We start from the raw sequence: 19,457 nt of genomic DNA, 5'->3' as shown, positions 1-19,457 counted from the left end.
TCACCTGCCTGCCTCTCTGTAATCTACTGACTGTCTCCTGCCTTATTCTTGGATTGTAAAATTTGTGGGTAAGGATAATATGTTCTGTACTTACGTAATACCTTCCACAACACTTGATTCTGATTTAAGAGTGTTACACTCTTGGATTTATAGGAAACAGTCAAAAAGTGCAGCTGGTGCTTGCTTCTGATTTCTTCTTTGTTGGGTAAACTACTTGGAATTCATGTATAAAAGATCACACTTAGTTCATAAAGAACTTTTTCTGATAAATCTGGAGCTTGCACTATATAGCAGTTTCAGAATTTCACATTAAGTACTGTTTTACCAAGAAATGTCTACGAACAACAGAAAGCACAGAATAGATAACATCCAAATATATTTACTAAATTTTTTGATCAGTTAGTTTTGCTGTGATCAGACAGTTTTGTGTTTCCTCTGAAGGTGTTGAACTTTATTTTGAAAAACTTTACAAGAACTTGCTCTTCAAAATGTCACATTAGAATATTGGTAAGAACGGAATTTGCTTCTTTTAATGCAGCTTATGTACAGAAAAGATATTAACTTAAGCAGCTGCTTCAAATTAGCTCAACAAAGCTCAAATGTTGAGTGCTTACTGTTCAACTAAAGAATAAGGTATCTAAAGGCACTGTGATTATTCTGTACTTGCACACTTTTCTAGGAGATATGATGAGAGCATTATTTTGCTTAATACTGGGTATTGCTTTCAAGATACAGCGGCTTCAGGATGTAAGGAATATTACAGTAATACTGTTCTTACACATATTTAGTACATGATAACATTTAAAATATTTAATTTGTGACTTCCTGTACAAACAAGAGAAGCATCTGTTCCTAAAACATTCATGCACATTATGTTGTTCTTTTAAATCTTTCACAATAGAGTTACTGTCCTATTTTTAATATGGAAAGAAAAAAAAGCGGGACCTCTCATCTTTGTGGTGTAAGAATGTCCCATTCAGCATTACTATGCTGCTTTAAAAGCAGATATTTTTAAAAGTGTCTATGCCAAAGCCAAGACTTTGAAATTGCTAAGAAAGAAACACGCTGTCTTTAGTATTGTCCAAGTATGTGAAATGCTCTTGAACAGAGCTCCATGAAAGCTGTTTTTAAGAGATATAAATAACATGGCAAGATCCATTGATTTAGAAATTGTTCGGTGAACTTTACACTTGATACTCTGACATATGATGTTTGGCACCATACGTGATAGTTTTGTATCATCTACTTTCCCTGCATTCCTTTTACTGCATTTTTAAGACACTGAAAAATACAGGATTAGAAATGTAAACATGCATATTTTTTGAGAAGGGGAAAACTGGTCTACGTAGTGTGCTAATTAAAGGATGAATAATATTTTTCCAAAGAAAATTGTTTAGTCACTTATCTCTTCAGCTTTGCATCTGAAATAGTAATTTTACAATAGTAGTATTAAATAGTGCTCAGAATTTGCTTTCCAAATGTGAATCCAAGCAGCTATTTCTATGTGGTCCAGACTTACCTGTCCACAGGATTTTCCAGTTCACTGTAAGATCAGGTCTCACATGTTATATGATCATTTACAGCACTTTGCTTTTCCTGCCAAGCTCCTTATGACCAGATAGAGACAGCAAGAATAAACTTTTAAATAGTAAACTTTTAAATAGCAAACTTTTTGTACTTTGAAACAATATTATATGTAGCTGATGTGAAGACACTGATGTGACTTGAAGAGCTTCAGTGACTTGTTAAAGCCAAAGAAAACTATAGAAATTGAATTGCTTTGGGTTTTTTTTTCTTTTTTGAATTTTTGGGAGCAAACAAATTAACAATGGTTTCTTCCAGGTATCTGTCACAGTGGTGTTTGGAATTAACTGTCTGGTCCACTGTGTAAAGTTAAATATAACAGAGAGGCAATAAACCAGAAGGTAGGCAAAATCCAAATTAGAAATGAATGGAAACATATTTTCTAAGGGTTTAAAAAGCCCTCTAAGTCCACACACTTTAATTTTCTCAATTTTGTCTGGATTTTTTTTTTTAGCTGATTGTTTTGAATTACAGATGATTGCATAGTCCTCGTTTTCTCCTTCTTTTGAATAAATTCCCTGACCTTCCATGAGCCATAAAGTAAGTGAATCTCCCCTTTCCCTCATGGATTTAACCATGTACTAAAACTGAGGCCTTATTTTTAACAAGTAATCTCACTGATGTTATGCTGGGACTTCTGTGCAGACCATAGTATTTGCTGAGACAAACATGCCTTGGTACTGCCTGCCCGTATGTGTTTCGTGCTGTGTGTTGTCTGTCAGCTGAAAAACCATAAGCACAGGAGGGTGCGGGATATATTTTCAGAGTATCTCGTATAGTGCGCTGGTCCTCTAACCACCGGGGCTTAGAAGTTAACTGGAACTCTGTCTCCATTAGCCAAATCCTTTGTGCCGTACAGAAGATTATACCTGGAGCATGGCATTCTTCTGGCTATCTTTCTTTTATATTTACATGGAAATGAAACCTTTTTTCCCCAATGAGATTTGTCAGGCGAAAAACTCCAGTTCTGTGGCCAGGGTTTCTGATGTTCACGGAGGGGTGTGTGTGTTGTACGCTTCTTTTTGCCAGAACTCCCAGCGTCTTAACTGCTTTTTGCGGTGGGAGGAGGTTTTGGTGAACATAGGTTTAAAGCTAGTTCTTTAACCTTTCTTTTAGCACAAGCTTTAAATCATGTTGCTAGAGTTGTAGGTTAACATATAGCCTCATTGTCACTCTGTTCCTTTTATTTGATGATTCTTAGTTAATAAAGTCAGTGCTCTGTAGTCTCTCTCAGTTAATAGCTACCCCTGTGAACTCTTGCAGGGGCAAAGGGCTTGGGCTAATTGATGCTGAATCTTCTACACATCAGCCAAAATATTACTTCATTTCTCTAGAAATGGGTATTTATTTTTGTAGGTTAGAATCTGTTTTTTTTTAAGGTTGATTCGTCATTCTGCCTTTGTACTGTAGCTACCAGTCGTTTTTCTCTGCTGCAAATGCCAGATTTGCACCCAGCCTTGTTAGTAAAATAAACACAACTACTCGGAAGAATGGAACATGTTAATTCAAATGTTTGTGGGCAGGTGTTTCCTCTAGTTTTTCCTTGTTTCAAAGGAGTGACTGACAGCACGTAGTGAGAGAGCAGAGCCTAGCTTTGCTTCTAGTCTGATTGCTAATGCTCACGTGTCAAACTATAGGGGAGTGTATCCCAATGGAAAAACATGAGTAACAGTTAAGTGTCTGTCATCTCCCTGGGCGGGAAAACACATACACATGTTGAGAGTGAGTCTGAAAGCCACAGCAACTCTTGTCTGGTTTTTGTTCTCTTGACATAAGCTTTCTTGATACTAACCTTAAAGCTGCCTCGTCCTGTTTCCATAGAAATGCTTGTTTGCATAGCAGCCCCAGCCGCCTCTCGGTTCTCGCACGTCCCTCCCGAAACAGAAGAATGGTCAACTGTGTTGTGAGATAAAAGAAATGGACTTAATACAGTAAAAAAGATTTGAAAACAGTGTTGAAAAGCAAACCAGTTCTGGATTCAGTAGAATGGAGATAAAAGCAAATTTTCTGATCTTAAAAAAACATTGAAGAGGAACTAGGAATTTGTCTGTCATCGAAATGAGCTTCTGAGTACAGAGAGGAAATCAGATAAAAATGTCAGGACTTTTAACAGTGGAAGTGGAAATGATCAAGAGCCATTTCTCTGGTATAATATTTGTCATAAAGAAACACAAGGAAGTACCTTTCCACATAGCACTCAAAATGCAGCAAGGCCATTAACAAAAGAAAAATACTTTAGGGCAAAACAAGATAAAGGTGTGATTAAGTGAGTACAGATGAGTGTGTGCATTTAAGCTTCATTATTTTTAAGAAAAGTGTGTTCTTTCACTATATTCTTCCTCTTCACGTTATTTGTGTTTTGGTAGTCATTAAGGAATAGAGGAAGCTGTGTATGATTGTACAGTGCCTAGTGGAGTCCTGACTTGGTATCTGACTCTTACAATGTGTGTACTAAATAACCTGACTCATCTAGATTCTATCTAAATACTATGTATAATGCCTGATAATACATGAAAAGAACCATTCCGTAAGCATAAAAGGATGTTTGAGTGCCAGGAGCTTCAAATTATGCAACTTTAATCAATAGTATTTATGTACTTAGTTGTTCAGAGAGAGCTTCCATCAAACTCCCAGTCTTTTTTTTTCTCTTTCTTTATTCAGTCTGTCTTCTCCCATACCACTCCCCTTGTTCAGAGCAGTTCTGCCTCCCTCGTAACTGGCACTGTACTTCCTCTTTTCACCATTTTTTTGGGTGTACCAGTCTCATCGTATTTGCTCTGTGCAAACTACCACATGTGTTGGCAGGCTGGTAGGAATTATTTTTATATATGATAAGGAATAGTTCAACTTTTCTGCCCTCAAGTAGCTGCGGTGAGACAGTAGAGTCGTGGTTAACTTTAGTCGTGCGAGTTCCGCTTAATGCAAAATGATTTTAAAGCAAATTTCCTTTTAGAGCAGGAGGAAAATGCAAGAGGTAATTTAATGTGGGGCTAGTGTTCATAGGTCAGAATAACAAGATAATGTCTTTTTTCCAGGCTGTTGGCAATAAAAGAACAGTCGCATGTGGTAAAAACAGTATGTTCTGGACTCTGTGCCAGTACAAAAAAAAAAAAAAAGGAAAAAGAAAAAATTATTTTGCAAATTGAAAACCTCTTTGGTTCATGTAGATTGATTGCATTTGTTAAACAAGACTGTAGGTGAAAGGAGTTCCGTAAGTAGTAATAACTTTTATATCTAATAGTAATTCTGTGAACTGGTAAGGAAGTAAGATTTTGATGGGATGTAAAATCATTTACTCAGGCTTCCTAGAATTTCTTTGAAGAACTTACACGTTTATCCAGAGATGCTTTTGCTTTGCCAGCTCTGCCCAAATTTTTATAAAACAGTCAATTTATCTTCAGGAACAGACTGTTGTTTTCCCTGATAATGTTAACCAGGCCTGTGGTGAGGCCAGACAGAGTGGCATTCAAAACAAGTTATAATTAATCTGAACCACCATATTTTTCAGATGGCACCTGGTGCTGTGAGCAGAAAAAACCAGCTAGTGTGCCCTGTTACATAGTTCAGGATAAAAAGTAAGGTTCAAATAAAATGTGTATAAAAAAAATTGCAAATGTATGAGAGTATATTCAGAACAGAGCATTAAGTTCTGATTTCAAGAGAAAAAAGTTTGAGGGACTAGCTGCTACATACATCAGCAATAAATATTTTTCCTTAGAAACTATTTTAGTTGATAATCTGAGGTTTATAATGATGTATCAGTATTGCATAATCTAATGTTTGCTTCGTACTGTCATTATTCAGTGTAATAAACTTGCATCTGACATGTGGTATGACTCAACCCAAAGGTCATGTTGGAAAAGTCTTTTTTAGCGTTTGAGTTGCTTTTATGTTATATTTTATTGCATACTTGTGGCTTGTAGTCCAGTAAAATGCAGGCTGCTTAACCTGTGCCAGTAGTTGGAAATAAAGATGCTGCTTGCTCAGGGGTCCTGTTCAATGTGAAAAGGATATGCTCATCTGTCTGAACTCGTCACCTGATTTTGTGACTAGAAGGGTTATGGAAACCAGGAGTTTGTGACTTTGTGTATACCATGAGACTCTACTCTAAAGGCATTTAATGAAAGATAAATCATGTAATTGAATGACTTGTTCACGTTTTTGCCATTCTGAAGGTGTGTAAAACAGAGAAGCACTATAAAGCTGTAGTATGGAAGGGCTGAGTGACTCCCAAGTCTGAAAGCTTTGTTTTACTCCACAAAGTTGAGCAAACATAGAAATCAAATCCAAATGGTCTGTGTCAGTGCACATGGCAATAGTACTGGAATGTTGTTCTATCCAGTTCCTATTAGCATTGTCGAGATTTGTACTGGAAATTTTTTTTTAATCTGGAATGAGTCTCATCCTAGGTCCTGTGTTGCATCTTCCACTTCAGTAGGGACTGGTCATCCTTATGAGCTCTGCTCTTGTTTCTGATTAGTCTTGAATCCACTGACTTTTGGCATTGTCTACAAAGATTAATTTCAAGCTAGGGCTTAGTATTCCTCTTGCAACGAATAGTGTTTTTCCCGCCAAACTGAGAGGCTGGGACAGAAATCAAAAAACCTTTTTTCGATAAAGAATGTGTGTGTATAGACAAGAGAAGTTAGGTATAGTTCTGCTGCTAATGACCTTATGCTTGAATAGAAGGGAAGATACACTTGGCAGATGATTAGCGGTTGATTCATTATCTTTATGCTGAGCCTGTTCCTTGGTAAACTGGTTGTTTAGGGAATAATGTAGATTACTGGCCAGTAAATTTGAAGAAAAAACCTTCATTTTTGTTGGGGTCTCTGGCTACATTTTGAATGATTGTCATTGCTTGAAATATTCTTTTTAAGTGATTAAATAAGTTATTGCTCACTATTGATTATAATTTCGTAAATTTATAGTCTTGCTTGTACTTATTTTAATCTGATGCTTTGGGGGAAAAATGTGGTTCAAAGCTGTTAGCTTCTTGAAATTAGCTGTACTTTAAGAGTATTATGGGGTTGCAGTAATCTTCATTTTTAGGGGATGACTAACTTGATGAATGAGAACACTGTGAGTATAGTATGTTCTTTCAGCTGTTGGCCTCTGGTATGAGACACTTAAGATATCTGGGAGCAAGTTAGACAGCTGGACTAGTTACACAAGTTCCCTGTGTAGGCCAGAACATTAATGGCAATAACTTTTGGTCACCATTGGTGTGAATGTGAGAATAACTTCTTAGCTGTAGCAAATCTTGTGAGCCTGTTAGTCATGCTAAATTTTAAAGAATTTTATGGGGACTACGAAGAAAACTGGAAGAACTCATGCTAACTTCAGAAATGTTGACTGTAACTTGAACCTGACTGTTTCATCCTGTGTCACAATTAGAATTTCCGCAATCTCTGTTTTTAGAGGATTACCCCAATGGGACATGGCTTGGAGATGAAAATAATCCTGAGATGCGGGTCCGTTGCCCCATCACCCCTGCTGACATGCTGCACATCAGCACGAACTGCCGCACAGCCGAGAAGATGGCGCTGACATTGCTTGATTATCTCTTTCATCGGGAAATTCAGGCCATCTCCAACCTTTCAGGTCAGGGGAAGCATGGGAAGAAGCAACTTGATCCTCTCATGATTTACGGAATTCGCTGTGAGTATAATACTGAAACTTTTGAATTTATACTGTGTAGATAAGGCAGAAACTGTCTGTTACTTGCAGTTAAACTACGTTTTGTAAGAATGGGGTATGTATTGTTGTTGCCAGACAGATGTTTTGTTAGCTTTTGTTTAGGAAGGAATCCTAATGGACTGGTTTAATTTAGTTTGTTGTGGGTGTTCACCAGAAATTCCTCAATCTTGAAATCTGAATTCAGATTTCTTTGCAACTGCCAGCTGTGAGCGCACCAAGTATAGTAAATATCGGAGAAATACTGCTTTCTCAGATAATGGATCAAATAATAAAACAAATTACGCAAATTTAAAGTGTTCAAGTGTTCAAAACAGTATGGTCTTGAATCTTAGGTTTTTACTTCCCATTTATGTGTATTATTTCAAAAGACTTACTGATGTTGAGATGGAAGAAATTTGCTATCTCTGATAAAGGAGAGATTAAGTATCGTAAGGTCTGTGGATTCATGGCAGCAATGCATATGATGCTAATGTACTTCTGTCTGCTCCAGTGCGCCTGAGTCTTTTGGTTATTAAAGCTATTATGCAGTAGTGAACAGATATTACTTATACTGAAGATGCAATTTTTGTCAATTTAAAGTGAATCAAATGTATTTTGCATATAGAATATAGTAGGCATAGCCACTAGTTTTAAGTGAAAAGAAGAATCTGGACATGGGCATCTTCTTCATGTAGAGCAAGGACATATACAATATAGTAGGCATAACCACTAGTTTTGAGTGAAGCAAAATCTGGACGTGGGGATCTTGCTCTGATATGATGACTTCTAGTAGAGAATTACTCGGTGAATACATTGAGGACAGCCAAGTCTGTTCCATGTGCTCTGGCGTAAATATTTTCCAGTAAAGGAGGTAGGTCAAGGCCTCTCATACAGCCAAGCATCTGACACAAGTGTTAGAGCTCTTGTGTGACACTTTTGCTATGCATGTAAAGCGGAAACAAATTTAAATGTTAGTGTGGAATTGAGAGTTGAAAAATGATCAACTTTACTAATTGAACTAGACTTTAATATGCCAGTAGATCGCACTGTTAAAAGATTCTTTATAGTCACATCATATGTAGGTCACCAATGGATTAGTAGAGTGGGAGTGATTTGTTATACTAGGGTGTTTTGTATGCAGTTGCCGGTTTGAAATGCCAATTAAGGCTTAAGAACTTAGCCAGAGAGAGCTTATTTTGAATGGTGTTTGAAGAATTTGATGTTTTGTTTTTGTGCTTCTGTTAGGGCAATGTGTTTGATAGTTACATGGAAGAAAACATGAAGAATATTTGATGTTGAGACTGCAGTGCTTGCTTTACGCTCAGCTGAGGAAATACAGCCCTATTGACCTGCTTTTGTTTCTAGTAATTTGCTGGCTATCTCAGGGAAATTAATAGGCAAAATGAACCCATTCAATTTGCTGCATTAGGCCAATTTTTGTCTCGTTACATACTTGAAACAAAAGACTTCAGACTTCAGCTAGAAATATATTAAATATGTGTTTTTGTTATTATGATTCAAAGTAATTTTGATCTCCAAAACCTTTTTATCTATTGATGTCATCAGTGTAAATGACCTTGTTCCATTGTGTTTTTAAAACTTAGATTTTTGTTGACAATAGTTTTTAGACACATGAAGAAATGAATCTTGCTCCAATGTTAAAGCAAGTCACTAGCAGCCCTTTTCTCCCTTTGCTTAGATCTGTGATCACAGATTAAATGGGTGAGTTTATAACTATTTGTGTAGGAAGAACAGATTTTTGAAAATGTGAGCATGGGGAAGAAATGTGCTCATGTGACTGAATGCTCAAACTAGGGATTATGTCATTTATATAAGGCATTCTGACCATGAACAAATTGGATTATAGAAGTGATCCCTGCAGTTGGAAAACGTCTGCAATAGCAGAAATGTAACAGCAGTGGATCATAAGCAGCAGCATTCTGAATGATAGGCACAGAAACCGCTGTCTTGTGTCTTTGATGTCACAAGCACGGTTTGGAAGGTTTGGGATCCAGGAATCTGAAGCATATCTTTATTTCTTCTTCATGATGACTAGTGTGTTGCTTTCTTTTGGGAACCAGTCCCTAACAAGCTGTAGGGGTTGTGTGCGCCTTCTGGAAAAAATACACTCCGGGTAAATCTGACTAGAGTTTACATTTTTGGATGCCTAAATGTTAATAGTTATTGAGATTTGCTACTATCAATGAGAAAGAATACTGTGGCAACAAAGGAAGAAAATGCATGTAAACTAATGAAGCAGCAGATTTAATAGTAACAACAATGGTCCAGAAATTATGATTTTATGTAATAACATAATGTGTCATCACTGCAAATAATTAAGTTGAAATGAAGTTTGATTTCAGTAGCCTGTTTATGAATTTGCTCTGAGTGAGCATATGGATGACTCATAACTTTCGAGGGTGAGATTCTGGCCATGTTCAGTCCTGTGGCAGAACTCCTGTTGAGTTTGGCTGTGCCATGATTTCATCCCTGATATTTGTCAGAGGGAGACTGGGAAGAACCCTGCCATAGCAAATCCACTTTGCTTTACCAGTTCACCGACCATCTGTTTTTTGTTGGTGAAGTGTTGTTCTGTAAAATCTACCAAAAACTGAGTGCAACCCTAGCATGGGAACTAAATTAGGTGGTTGTCCTAACAATGTGGTTTGCTTCTGCTTTGAGCAGTAATACTTTGATGCATTATTTTAGACTTAAATGAAAAATCTACTGTCATCAACCTTGCGTTTGCCAATCACAGCTAGAAAAGCTCAAGCCAATGTAAAGGATTTTATTTTTCCTTTTGTTTCAAGTTTCTTAAAGTTTGTCAGTGGAAAGATGTTCCTTCCTTTCTTTCTCTACAAGAAAAAGAAAACACCAACCAAATCTGTATTTAATAGAGAGAATATTTTGTATAATATGCAGAAACTACAGAAGATGAAGAGATGCATGTTTATTAAAAATTCTTGATATACTGCGTAAGGTTTGCCACAAGAGAGATGAAAGTTTATCTTTGGAAGTATAAATTTTCACTTGTGGTATAAATTTGCTTGTGGGGTGGCAGTGGTATTGAAGAGAGTTTTTGGGCAAGAAACCAAAGTGACTTAAACACACTATATGTCATTAAGTAGCTCATTACTTCAGCCCTGCTATAAAAATGTGGACATTTTCTGGTGAAATACAATATAAGAACATCCACAGTTGTAATTTTCTTTGTGTAACACAAAATACAGGTTTAGCTCTTTTGAGATTTTATAGCAATCTCCACAAGCAACTTTGGAAAAACAGATTTGCAAAATCAGAATTTTACCCTTATGAGAAACTTTATAACACAAAGGATGATTTTTACATGTCGTCTTGGGAAGAATTGAGAGGAGATTTCTGAAATTCATAAAAGACAATCTATCAATAGTTCTTATTCTTTAGAATAATTTAAGTAATGAAAACAAAATAACGTTATTTCCTCTGTGTGTAACTTTGTTAGTGTGTCATTTCTGTGAAAGCCTCTTGCACCTGCACGTGTGTTTTTTTTCAGACTCTCACCAACCATTTTTAACATATTTGTCAGTTTTGGCTAATTATGACAAGATGATAGAAGATCAGTACCTACAAATTAAATGCGAAGCAAGTGGTTGGGTAGAGGAGGGGCATACAAATTCACTGATTGTGTTACGGGGAACCTGTGCCCTTAGTTCAGTTTTATTATTGGACACCAGAAATCTTTCTGTTCCATGCAATCGTCTGTTGCTCGGGAAACTGCTTATGCATATTGAAATAACTCTCACATTAGGGACATAGTGGTTGTTTTAAAAAAAAAAAACCACTAACCAAAAAACCAAAAGAAGAACAAAAAAACCCCACAAAAAAACCCCGGTACCCTCAGAGGAGAGGGTACCATGGAGAAAGATGTATGACGACTGTTGTAGCCGGCTTAGTACTATTCTGTTGAATTTTTCCCATCTGCTTCCAAGACTACTTTGTAAAGTGAGTTTTTGCAGATTTCCATTCATGAGTTAACATTTATTTCATCCAGAATACATCCCTGTTATTTAAATAACACAGAAAAAAAGTGTTACCTGAAAATACCTTATGATAAAGCCTGAGTTTTAACTATATGGTAAATGATGTATATTCTGTTTCAAATGGCACAATACTTTAAAAGATGCAATTAAAAATGTAGAATGGAAAGAAATTGATAATCAAAGCTTGATATTTCTGTTGTGTCGTACTATTGCTTCCAGTAAAGATGGGACCACTTTTCTACTGTACTGGTTGAAAGAGATGTTAATACACTTTGATGGAAGAATGAAACATAGCTATGTAAAGCACTATACTGCTTTACAAAATTAATTGACACAATACTGCTTGAGAAGCAGACCACCCGCATTTGTTTAATAGGAAACACATTTAACTCTTGCTTCATTGTGTAATGTATGTCAGTTAGTGTATATATAGTCAGTATGTGTATATATATATTCATGCGCATAACCCAAATATAATGCAAGTTGGGCCGGTTTAAGCAGCTTGTAACTTGTCATGTAAAATCTGCGAATCGCAGTAAGTCACTACTGTTTCAGCTTCTCGTTTGCTTTTAATGAAGATTTTGATCTTAATTGCAATGCAGATAAACAACAGATATGCCACACTTCTGTCTGTCTGAAGAATTATCATGCTTCTAAATACTGGAGGAAGGGTAGTAAGTTGCTTCTCTCAGACAAACTGTTAACTCTAATGTTTCTCGTCAGTGGATCTGTTTTATGAGATACTGCAGACTGTTGCTGTTACATAAAATGGTTTATATAAATAAACATTACGGTTACTGAAGATGTACACTGTACATACAGAATGTATTTAGTATTTTCTCTTTTTTTAATTTTTTCCACTTTAAAAAAGCCTTTTTATAGCTGTATTTTTATAAACTATACCCCTTTTTCCTTTTATATCCTCTTTTTCCCTTCCTAATCTCTTATCCTTTTTTTTGGCCCTCTCTCTGTCTTCCTTTCATTTCCTGTTTATAATTCTGGGCTTCATGTGTCTCATTTCTGAACATCGTACTAGTCACTAACTGTCAGACTGTATAGTGTATATATATACAATGGTTTAAAACAGTGTTACACCTAGCTGCAACAGATTGCTACAGGTCTTGGTTATCAGCAATTGTAGACATGCATCTAGACCTTGGGTTCCATCAGGAGACTGTTGGAGAACTTCAAGAAAAATCAGAATTTTTCAAATTGCCATTTTGTCCTATCTCTAATATTTCATCAGCACTAGAAACTGATGAATTTCTGTAACTTGAATTGTTGCGTCTGCATTACTAATTGTTGTTTCAGCCCATCCCCTTGACAGACCAACTAACTCAAGAATCAGTCATGCTCTGGATGCTCTGGATACTCTGGAGGTTTGGGGAGAAGAGGAATGGGTTAGTGGCAGTGCTCAAGCTAGTAATTCATTGAAGATCTCTGATGTTTTCTGTTTAACCCATGCTTCTGTTTCTTCACCGTATAGGACAATAACTAATCTTCCAAGCTGTAGTAGTCTGAAAAGAAGTTGGGTGGTTTGTATCCGTGTGGATGAGCTAATCTTGTGGTCCCTGGAAATACTTTTTGCCAACATTTTCTTCTCCTAGTAATAAATACCATGGACTGTAGCTCTTTAGAAATAAAAGTTCACTTTAGCCTGTTCCTTTGAGGACTGCGGTGTTATCAGATGCTGTAGTGCATTTCTCCTCAGCTGCCAGATCCTGACTTAGAGGTAGGACAAACTTCATTTTACAGTTTGAAGGCTTGAGTATAAGCAGACAATAATTTGCCCAATTCTGCAGCACCGCGCCTGTGGCAGATGGGGAAGTTGAAGCTGGTTCTCTTCAACTATACTGTGTGCTATTCAGAACCTCTGCTCTGAATCTTAGCAACTGGACCACTTCCATCTGACGATTTCAGACAAGCTGCACTGTGGTTCATTCTGAAGTCCATGAGAGTGGTGACTGTTGCTAGGGGCAGAACTTGGGAAGAGAGGAGGGAGAGTTTGCAGAGGTGTTGAACTGTCTCATACTCAAGAAGAAAGGGAGAAGGAAAGTCTGAGTTCAGCACATCTTTAAATGGAAAGAAGTGAAAACAAGCGTTTCTGTTGTGCTTTTCTCATGCCCAAAAAGCATTCATTTTTTTTTGTGCAGCACCCTCGGGAAAGGCGTCGTAATGTAGCAGTGCTGCTTTTTTCAAACATATCTTCCTCAGAGCTGCAAAAGTCCAGCTTCAGTTCCAAATAGCTGCTGCTTTGTGAATCAATTAAATGCTGCCACATGGAGGGAAGTGATAACCTCTTTTGAGGCTAGGCAAGAAGATAATATGAGAACCCATTGAGTTTATCTTAGCACCGCAGTTCTCATAAATGGCATCAATGCTGGCACTTGGTTACTGACTTTATGTAAGCGCCGTAATTTAATGCTGGCTGTTGTTTTCTTCTTTCCTGGGCACTTATGTTTATTTCAGTTACTTTCCTGGCTAGTTACTGTTTATTAAACTGAAATAAGGGCAGCAATTTGGGGAAATAAAATACATTTTTGGCACTGTGTTTTCTCTCTCCTCCTCACACTTCTCTTGTTGTTCTTGCATTATACAAGCAATGAATTTAATTTTCCATTCTTGAAAGTAACCAGCTGCTTAGCCTGTCAGTTGCAACTGTGATTGCATTTAACTTGATTGTGCATGATGTGCTGTCAAGCATTTGTGAGTTCGTAGACCCTACAGAAAGAAGAAAACTAATGCATTAGGTCACTTGGACCATCTCTTTCCAGCTGATGCACAGTTGTTCCATCCTGTCAATACTTTTCCGCTTTGGCCAGACTTACTTCAAGTACATGCTGAAGTGTGCTGGTCCTCACTTCTTGAGAGGCAGCTAAAAACAGATAAGTCTGTGAGCATAAAAGCAGTTTTGTCAGTCACTTTAAACGTCGCTTCAGGAGTGTATAACGAACAAAAAGGGCAAGTTGTGTCATTTGTAAGAAAGATGTGCTCATTGCGAAAGTACTGCTACAAGTACGATAACTTAGTTGAATGAGTGCTGTTTTTTTTCTAATGAAAATCAAGGGACCCTTGTGTGGATTTCAGAAGTCATTACATATTCATGTATTAACAAGCCCTGAACCCTGATGTCAGCAAGAAGTATTGGACCATTTATAATCAATGTGTTGAGTGTGATGTCCAAGGATCATCTTTATCAATACTGAAGATCCATCCAAGCTATGAAGTTAAAAGCGAAATAGAGGACTCTTTGTATCATGGTTGTACTAACCACTGTTTTCTTTGGGCTGATTCCTCCATACGTGGAACTTCTCCAGTGTTATGACTGTCTGCAGAATAGTTACTCCAGCGTGCAGCAGCGGTGGCCCTTCAGGGCCTAATTCAGAAGGATGCGGAGCGTGCTTTACTCTCGCCAGCTGCAGAGGAGGCTGGTGGTTACCCAGTGTATCTCAGGCTCAGTCTCTGCATAAATAAAATTTCCTAAAGAACTTTCAATGGACTCCAGACAAGAAATATTTTCTTTACTATCAAAGGCCTGTAAATGACAAAATTGAACTTTTATGGTGTGGTTTTAGGAGACGTGAAGAGTCTAAAAGTATTTGATCCCTGACGTTTTGAGAGGAAGAGCAACTCAGCCACCAAACACAGATTGATCTCAGTGCAAAAATAATGTACGTTCATCTGGAAAACGCATTGCTGCATGCAAGGAGAGCTGTGATTTCACAAAATCTCGTAAACGGAATTCCAGAAAGTTGCATAGCTTTTCCTTTCCTGGCTTTGAACTTTCTTTTCCCCATTTCACAAGGGTTAAAAAGTGAAGTGAGGAGATGCCTCAAGCTGACTGCAAGTAAAATGTAAATAAATTCCCGCAGTGTTCAGGTTTCTGTCGTGCCAGTCCTTTCCAAACCCACAAGCTCCTTCGGAAGGGGAGAAATTTTCGTTGTTGATTCATAAGTGAGTTTTTCTTGGCGGCACGTGTGGCGGTGTTTGCCATCCAGATGGGCTCCCGCCGCACTGCGGTGAGGCCTTATGTAAGGGGATGTCTCGGGAAGGGGGTGGTTAAAGCAACAACCCTCCTTTTTTCACCCGTTCTGCTCCCGGTTCTGTCCCATCCCATGGTGCTGCCCTGTAAAAGATGAACAGCTGTTTACTCGACTTCTCTGTTAAAATCGCAGCTATTGAAAACGACCTGATGTGTGGTTATTGGCAGCCGCTCCTTAAAATCAGAAGCATTTATTTTGATCAAGTGTTATTGCTTCAATTTAGGTGATTCCGTTTGTTTTGTTCATCAGACTTTGATTTTCAAACAGTAAGCTGATCCTTTGGCCATAAACACATCATATACTTAGGTATGTTCCATTCCAAAACAGAATGATGTCTGATAGACCTTGTGGGATTGTTTCTCCCAGTGAGTAAAAGGAATAGCAAGATGTTTGCTTGCTGGCTGTGATCATAAATGAATGCTCTGACATTTTGAATGTACAAAACTAAAAGGTAAACTTAACTGAAAACTTAAAAGCGTGATATCTTGTAAGTGCATTTTATTATGCACGAAGAAGGTAATAGTTATCAGGAGTGCATTAGGTATTTTATTTGGAAGGAGATTGTTAGTGGCTGGGTAAGTCAAGCGTTGGAGTCTTTAGGTCCTAATCTGCATGAAAAGCCATTTCAGATGAAAATGCTCGTGCAGTCTGCGTGCTTGTGCAGCACTGCCATTTTTAGCTTTACAGCTACTGCTATATGAAGTAAGCAGTTTTACTTCCATGCTGAGACCCAAATGTTGTATGAATATATGTATTTTGGGAGGAAATGAAATGTAGATCTTCTTTTTTCAAAGTAGCTTGTTTTATTTGCTGTGTCTTTGAATTTTTGCAAGGCGCTTTTCAGAGCAAGCAATATATTTTCTTTTAAAATTGGAGGAAAAATAGAAGCAAATGTATGTCATTTGTCTAGTGTCATTGTAGTAGGGTACCTCTCATGTAACTTGTAAACTCTAGTGTCTGTAGTAGATGACATGAAGACTTAGTTCTGTTTTCAGGTTATAAAACCTCTGATTTGGTCTAGAGTTATTTTCTTGTGGGCTTGAGTGATTCAGGTAATGAGTTAGACACTTCATGTTCTTGATAATTATACCCTGGTTATTAAACAGTTACATTTATGCAGCTGTCAGTACTCTGTCACCATCAGAGAAGTGCGATCAAACGATCCCTGCGGCAGTGCCTTACGGCCACTACTGTAACTTCAATCGAAGAGTGCAACCAGGAACGTCACAAATACTCTATTTCTATAGTGATTAATTCGCTCCCTTCCATTTCACAGCATCTCTCTGGTTCTGCAGTTGTGCTAACCTTTTGTAGCACTTGGCGTGTGCTGCAGGGCAGATTGAGCAAACATACACGTGGAGGGATAAAAACGCTGTCCTTTCTGGCCAGCCATGTGCGTGTGATGCTCCACTGGATGGCGGTCTTTGCGTGCCTACGGCTGGCTCTGGAGGAGGCAGGGTAAACCAGGTTCTGCTCTTGGGAAGAGAGAGAAAACCGGACTGGCTGGCTTTCCAGAAAGGAAACATAAGGTGTGTCTGAACGTAGGAGCTCTTCTGTTTTAGAAGAGGATGTGTTGGTGGAATTTGGGCGTTCTAGATGCTAATTAATTTTATTTTTGGTTTTGAAAGTTCTGGTAGGGTCCTATAGGCCTGCATGGGTCCTATTTTAAATGCCCTTATCTTGCAAATTAATTTTTAATTTCATGTTTCCTCTGGTTCTATGATTTGTTAAAAATGAACTATTTGGGCAAATATTCTAAATAAATATTAATGAAATATTAGTGAAATATTCAGATGAATTAACTTGTAATAAAATAAAATTATATGTTAAACATTCTGATAATTGGAAGCTAGTTATTGTTTCTTTTGAGGACCAGTACCTTGCCAGAATGAAATCTGAGCCAGATCTGCATATAAGCCTCAAGAAGATGCTTACTTTTCTCATGTAACATTTGCTTTCAGAATGCTTTAAATCTTTTAAAATACAAGACATTCTGTCTGTGTTTTACAGAGAGCAAGAACAGAGAAAGAGAAACGTCATGCCTTTTAGGTTGTACTGCTTTCTCATAACTTTTTAAAAACAAAACAAACCAAAAATCCCAACAAACAAACAAACTATCTGGATGTTGGGAGACCACATATTTTACTTGAAGCAGAAAGACTGCTAGCAATTGCTTGTAAAAGGTGACTGGTCTCTTACAGTAGGCCTTTGATCTGGTATGCTTGAGACAAATGCAAAAAATAAATGTGGTTACAGCCATCTGTCTGCATCCACCAAATCAGCAGATCTGCAGCTTCAGGTCGACAGAGAAAGCTGTAGTGATTGAAGCAGTGAATAATTCTCTTTCACTTTAGTCTAGTGTTTGAGACACAAGCCTGTATGTGCAAACAGTTTTTATGCTCTTTGGTAAGTATTTAAAACAAGTTCATTTCTGAAATGTTTCCTCAACATGATAGAGCAATTTGACACTATTGAGGAAAACTTTCTTGCTACTTCTTCCAAATAGTTTGGTGTTCGATTTGCATAGAATTGTAATCAGCAGATTGTCTAAACAGTGTAACTAGCATTTTATAAATAGTTGCTGATTGTAGTGCAACACTTCTTCTGACTTTCTTTAATGCTGGTACATCAAAACACACCCTTTTGATCTCAGAAAATATTTCTACCAGACAGATACTTAGTTTGAATTTGGCTTTGTTTTAAGAGCTGAGATGAGAAAACATTGTTTTAAATTATTGTTTTTCTTGAAATAGCTAAACCCTGCTGCTTTCATGTATATATTAGGAGATTTCCATTCTAAAAGGAAAGCAATGAGTGATAGGATGTTACCTCAACCCATCCCGTTCTTGAACTCGGGGAATTTGTGGTAGTCATAGTTTGGGACAGATGGTGTCTTGGGTAATTGTAAGACCTATGTTACTGGGATTTTGGGGAGTAGGAATGGGACACTGATAGGCTGATGCCAGTTCAGTCCACAGAAACTTATGTCCACAGCCTCACTTCTATTCCAGTTACCTTGTGAAAGGTAAGAAAATACAATGTTTAGAATTTGGTTCCTTAATGTGCTGACATGTGTATTTTATATAACACCCACATCATGATGGCATCTGGAAGCCAGGAGAATTATGCAATATAAGCAGTACGCTCCTGGAAGAAACATTTTTTGGTGTCCCTAAAGTTAGTCCTTATTCCCTAAATTGTCTAGTCGCATGCTGTCACGTAAGACCCCTGACTTCACTGAGGTTTTTCACATCTGGAGTGTTTCCTTGAACATGCCTGGCTTTTTCAGTTGTGTTCTTAGTGATATTTATGAATTTCCTTACTCTCTTGTCATGACAGATTTAATTTTCTTACTGAAGGTAAGCAGTTTCTAGGTATTTGTTGTAAAGCAGTTTTAAAATTAGCAATTATGTGTTTTGTCATGAAGTTATCGAAGATAAGACTCCTCATGATCTCCAGTATAGAGTTGAGTTTCTACTGTTCAGGTAGAAAGGGATTTGATTCATGTGAATTTTGAGGTAACTTGTTGTAACTTGAAGAGTATAATAAAATACTGTTTTCTAGATAAGACTCCTCATGATCTCCAGTATAGAGTTGAGTTTCTACTGTTCAGGTAGAAAGGGATTTGATTAATGTGAATTTTGAGGTTTATGTGTTGTTATAACTTGAAGAGTATAATAAAATAATGTTTTCTATGGAATCTTATTTGCAGAAATCCTTTTTAACCATATCTTCCATACCTAGGAAAACAGGGCATTTATTTTCTTTAAGAGCTGACAATTGAAAATTTCCTGAAAAAGTTTAGATTTTGTGAACATTTTACAGTGTTTGATTTTTATATTACACGATTTGAAAGATTCTGGTTACTGACACAGGCTTAGTAAATCCTTCCTTAGGTATGTGTAGTAGAAGAGGATTTCAGTTGTGTTCGAGGCTGTTTGTAAGTACCTCCTGAATGTAGTTTGTACTATGACGTGTGCACTCTAGTCTCTGGTAGTCTGTACGTTTACAGCTCTTTGAAAGCTATGAATCTAATAGTTAAACAAAGGAACTGTAGAAGTAGAATGGAAAACAGAGTAATTGCTTGGTAGCTGAATTTTCCTTCCCTTCTCCCTCTCTCTGAGTTTTTTTT

The 19,457-nt window shown here is 37.3% G+C and overlaps 1 protein-coding gene across 1 annotated transcript in view; it reads left to right on the top strand.

The window, feature by feature from the left end:
• BANP (BTG3 associated nuclear protein) overlaps nt 1-19,457 on the top strand; it is a gene marked incomplete at its 5' end in the record, with an annotated part of 116,310 nt that overhangs the window by 7,380 nt on the left and 89,473 nt on the right. The window contains one exon of the mRNA XM_009697246.1: nt 7,006-7,245. Within this exon, the coding sequence (XP_009695548.1) occupies nt 7,006-7,245 (240 nt within the window). The remainder of the gene's footprint in view (nt 1-7,005; nt 7,246-19,457) is intronic.

Source organism: Cariama cristata, unplaced genomic scaffold (genome assembly GCF_000690535.1).
Source record: "Cariama cristata isolate BGI_N322 unplaced genomic scaffold, ASM69053v1 scaffold1373, whole genome shotgun sequence".
Taxonomy (NCBI): domain Eukaryota; kingdom Metazoa; phylum Chordata; class Aves; order Cariamiformes; family Cariamidae; genus Cariama; species Cariama cristata.
The sequence above is the reverse complement of the archived record's forward strand: the minus strand, read 5'-3'. Positions and strand labels throughout refer to the sequence as shown.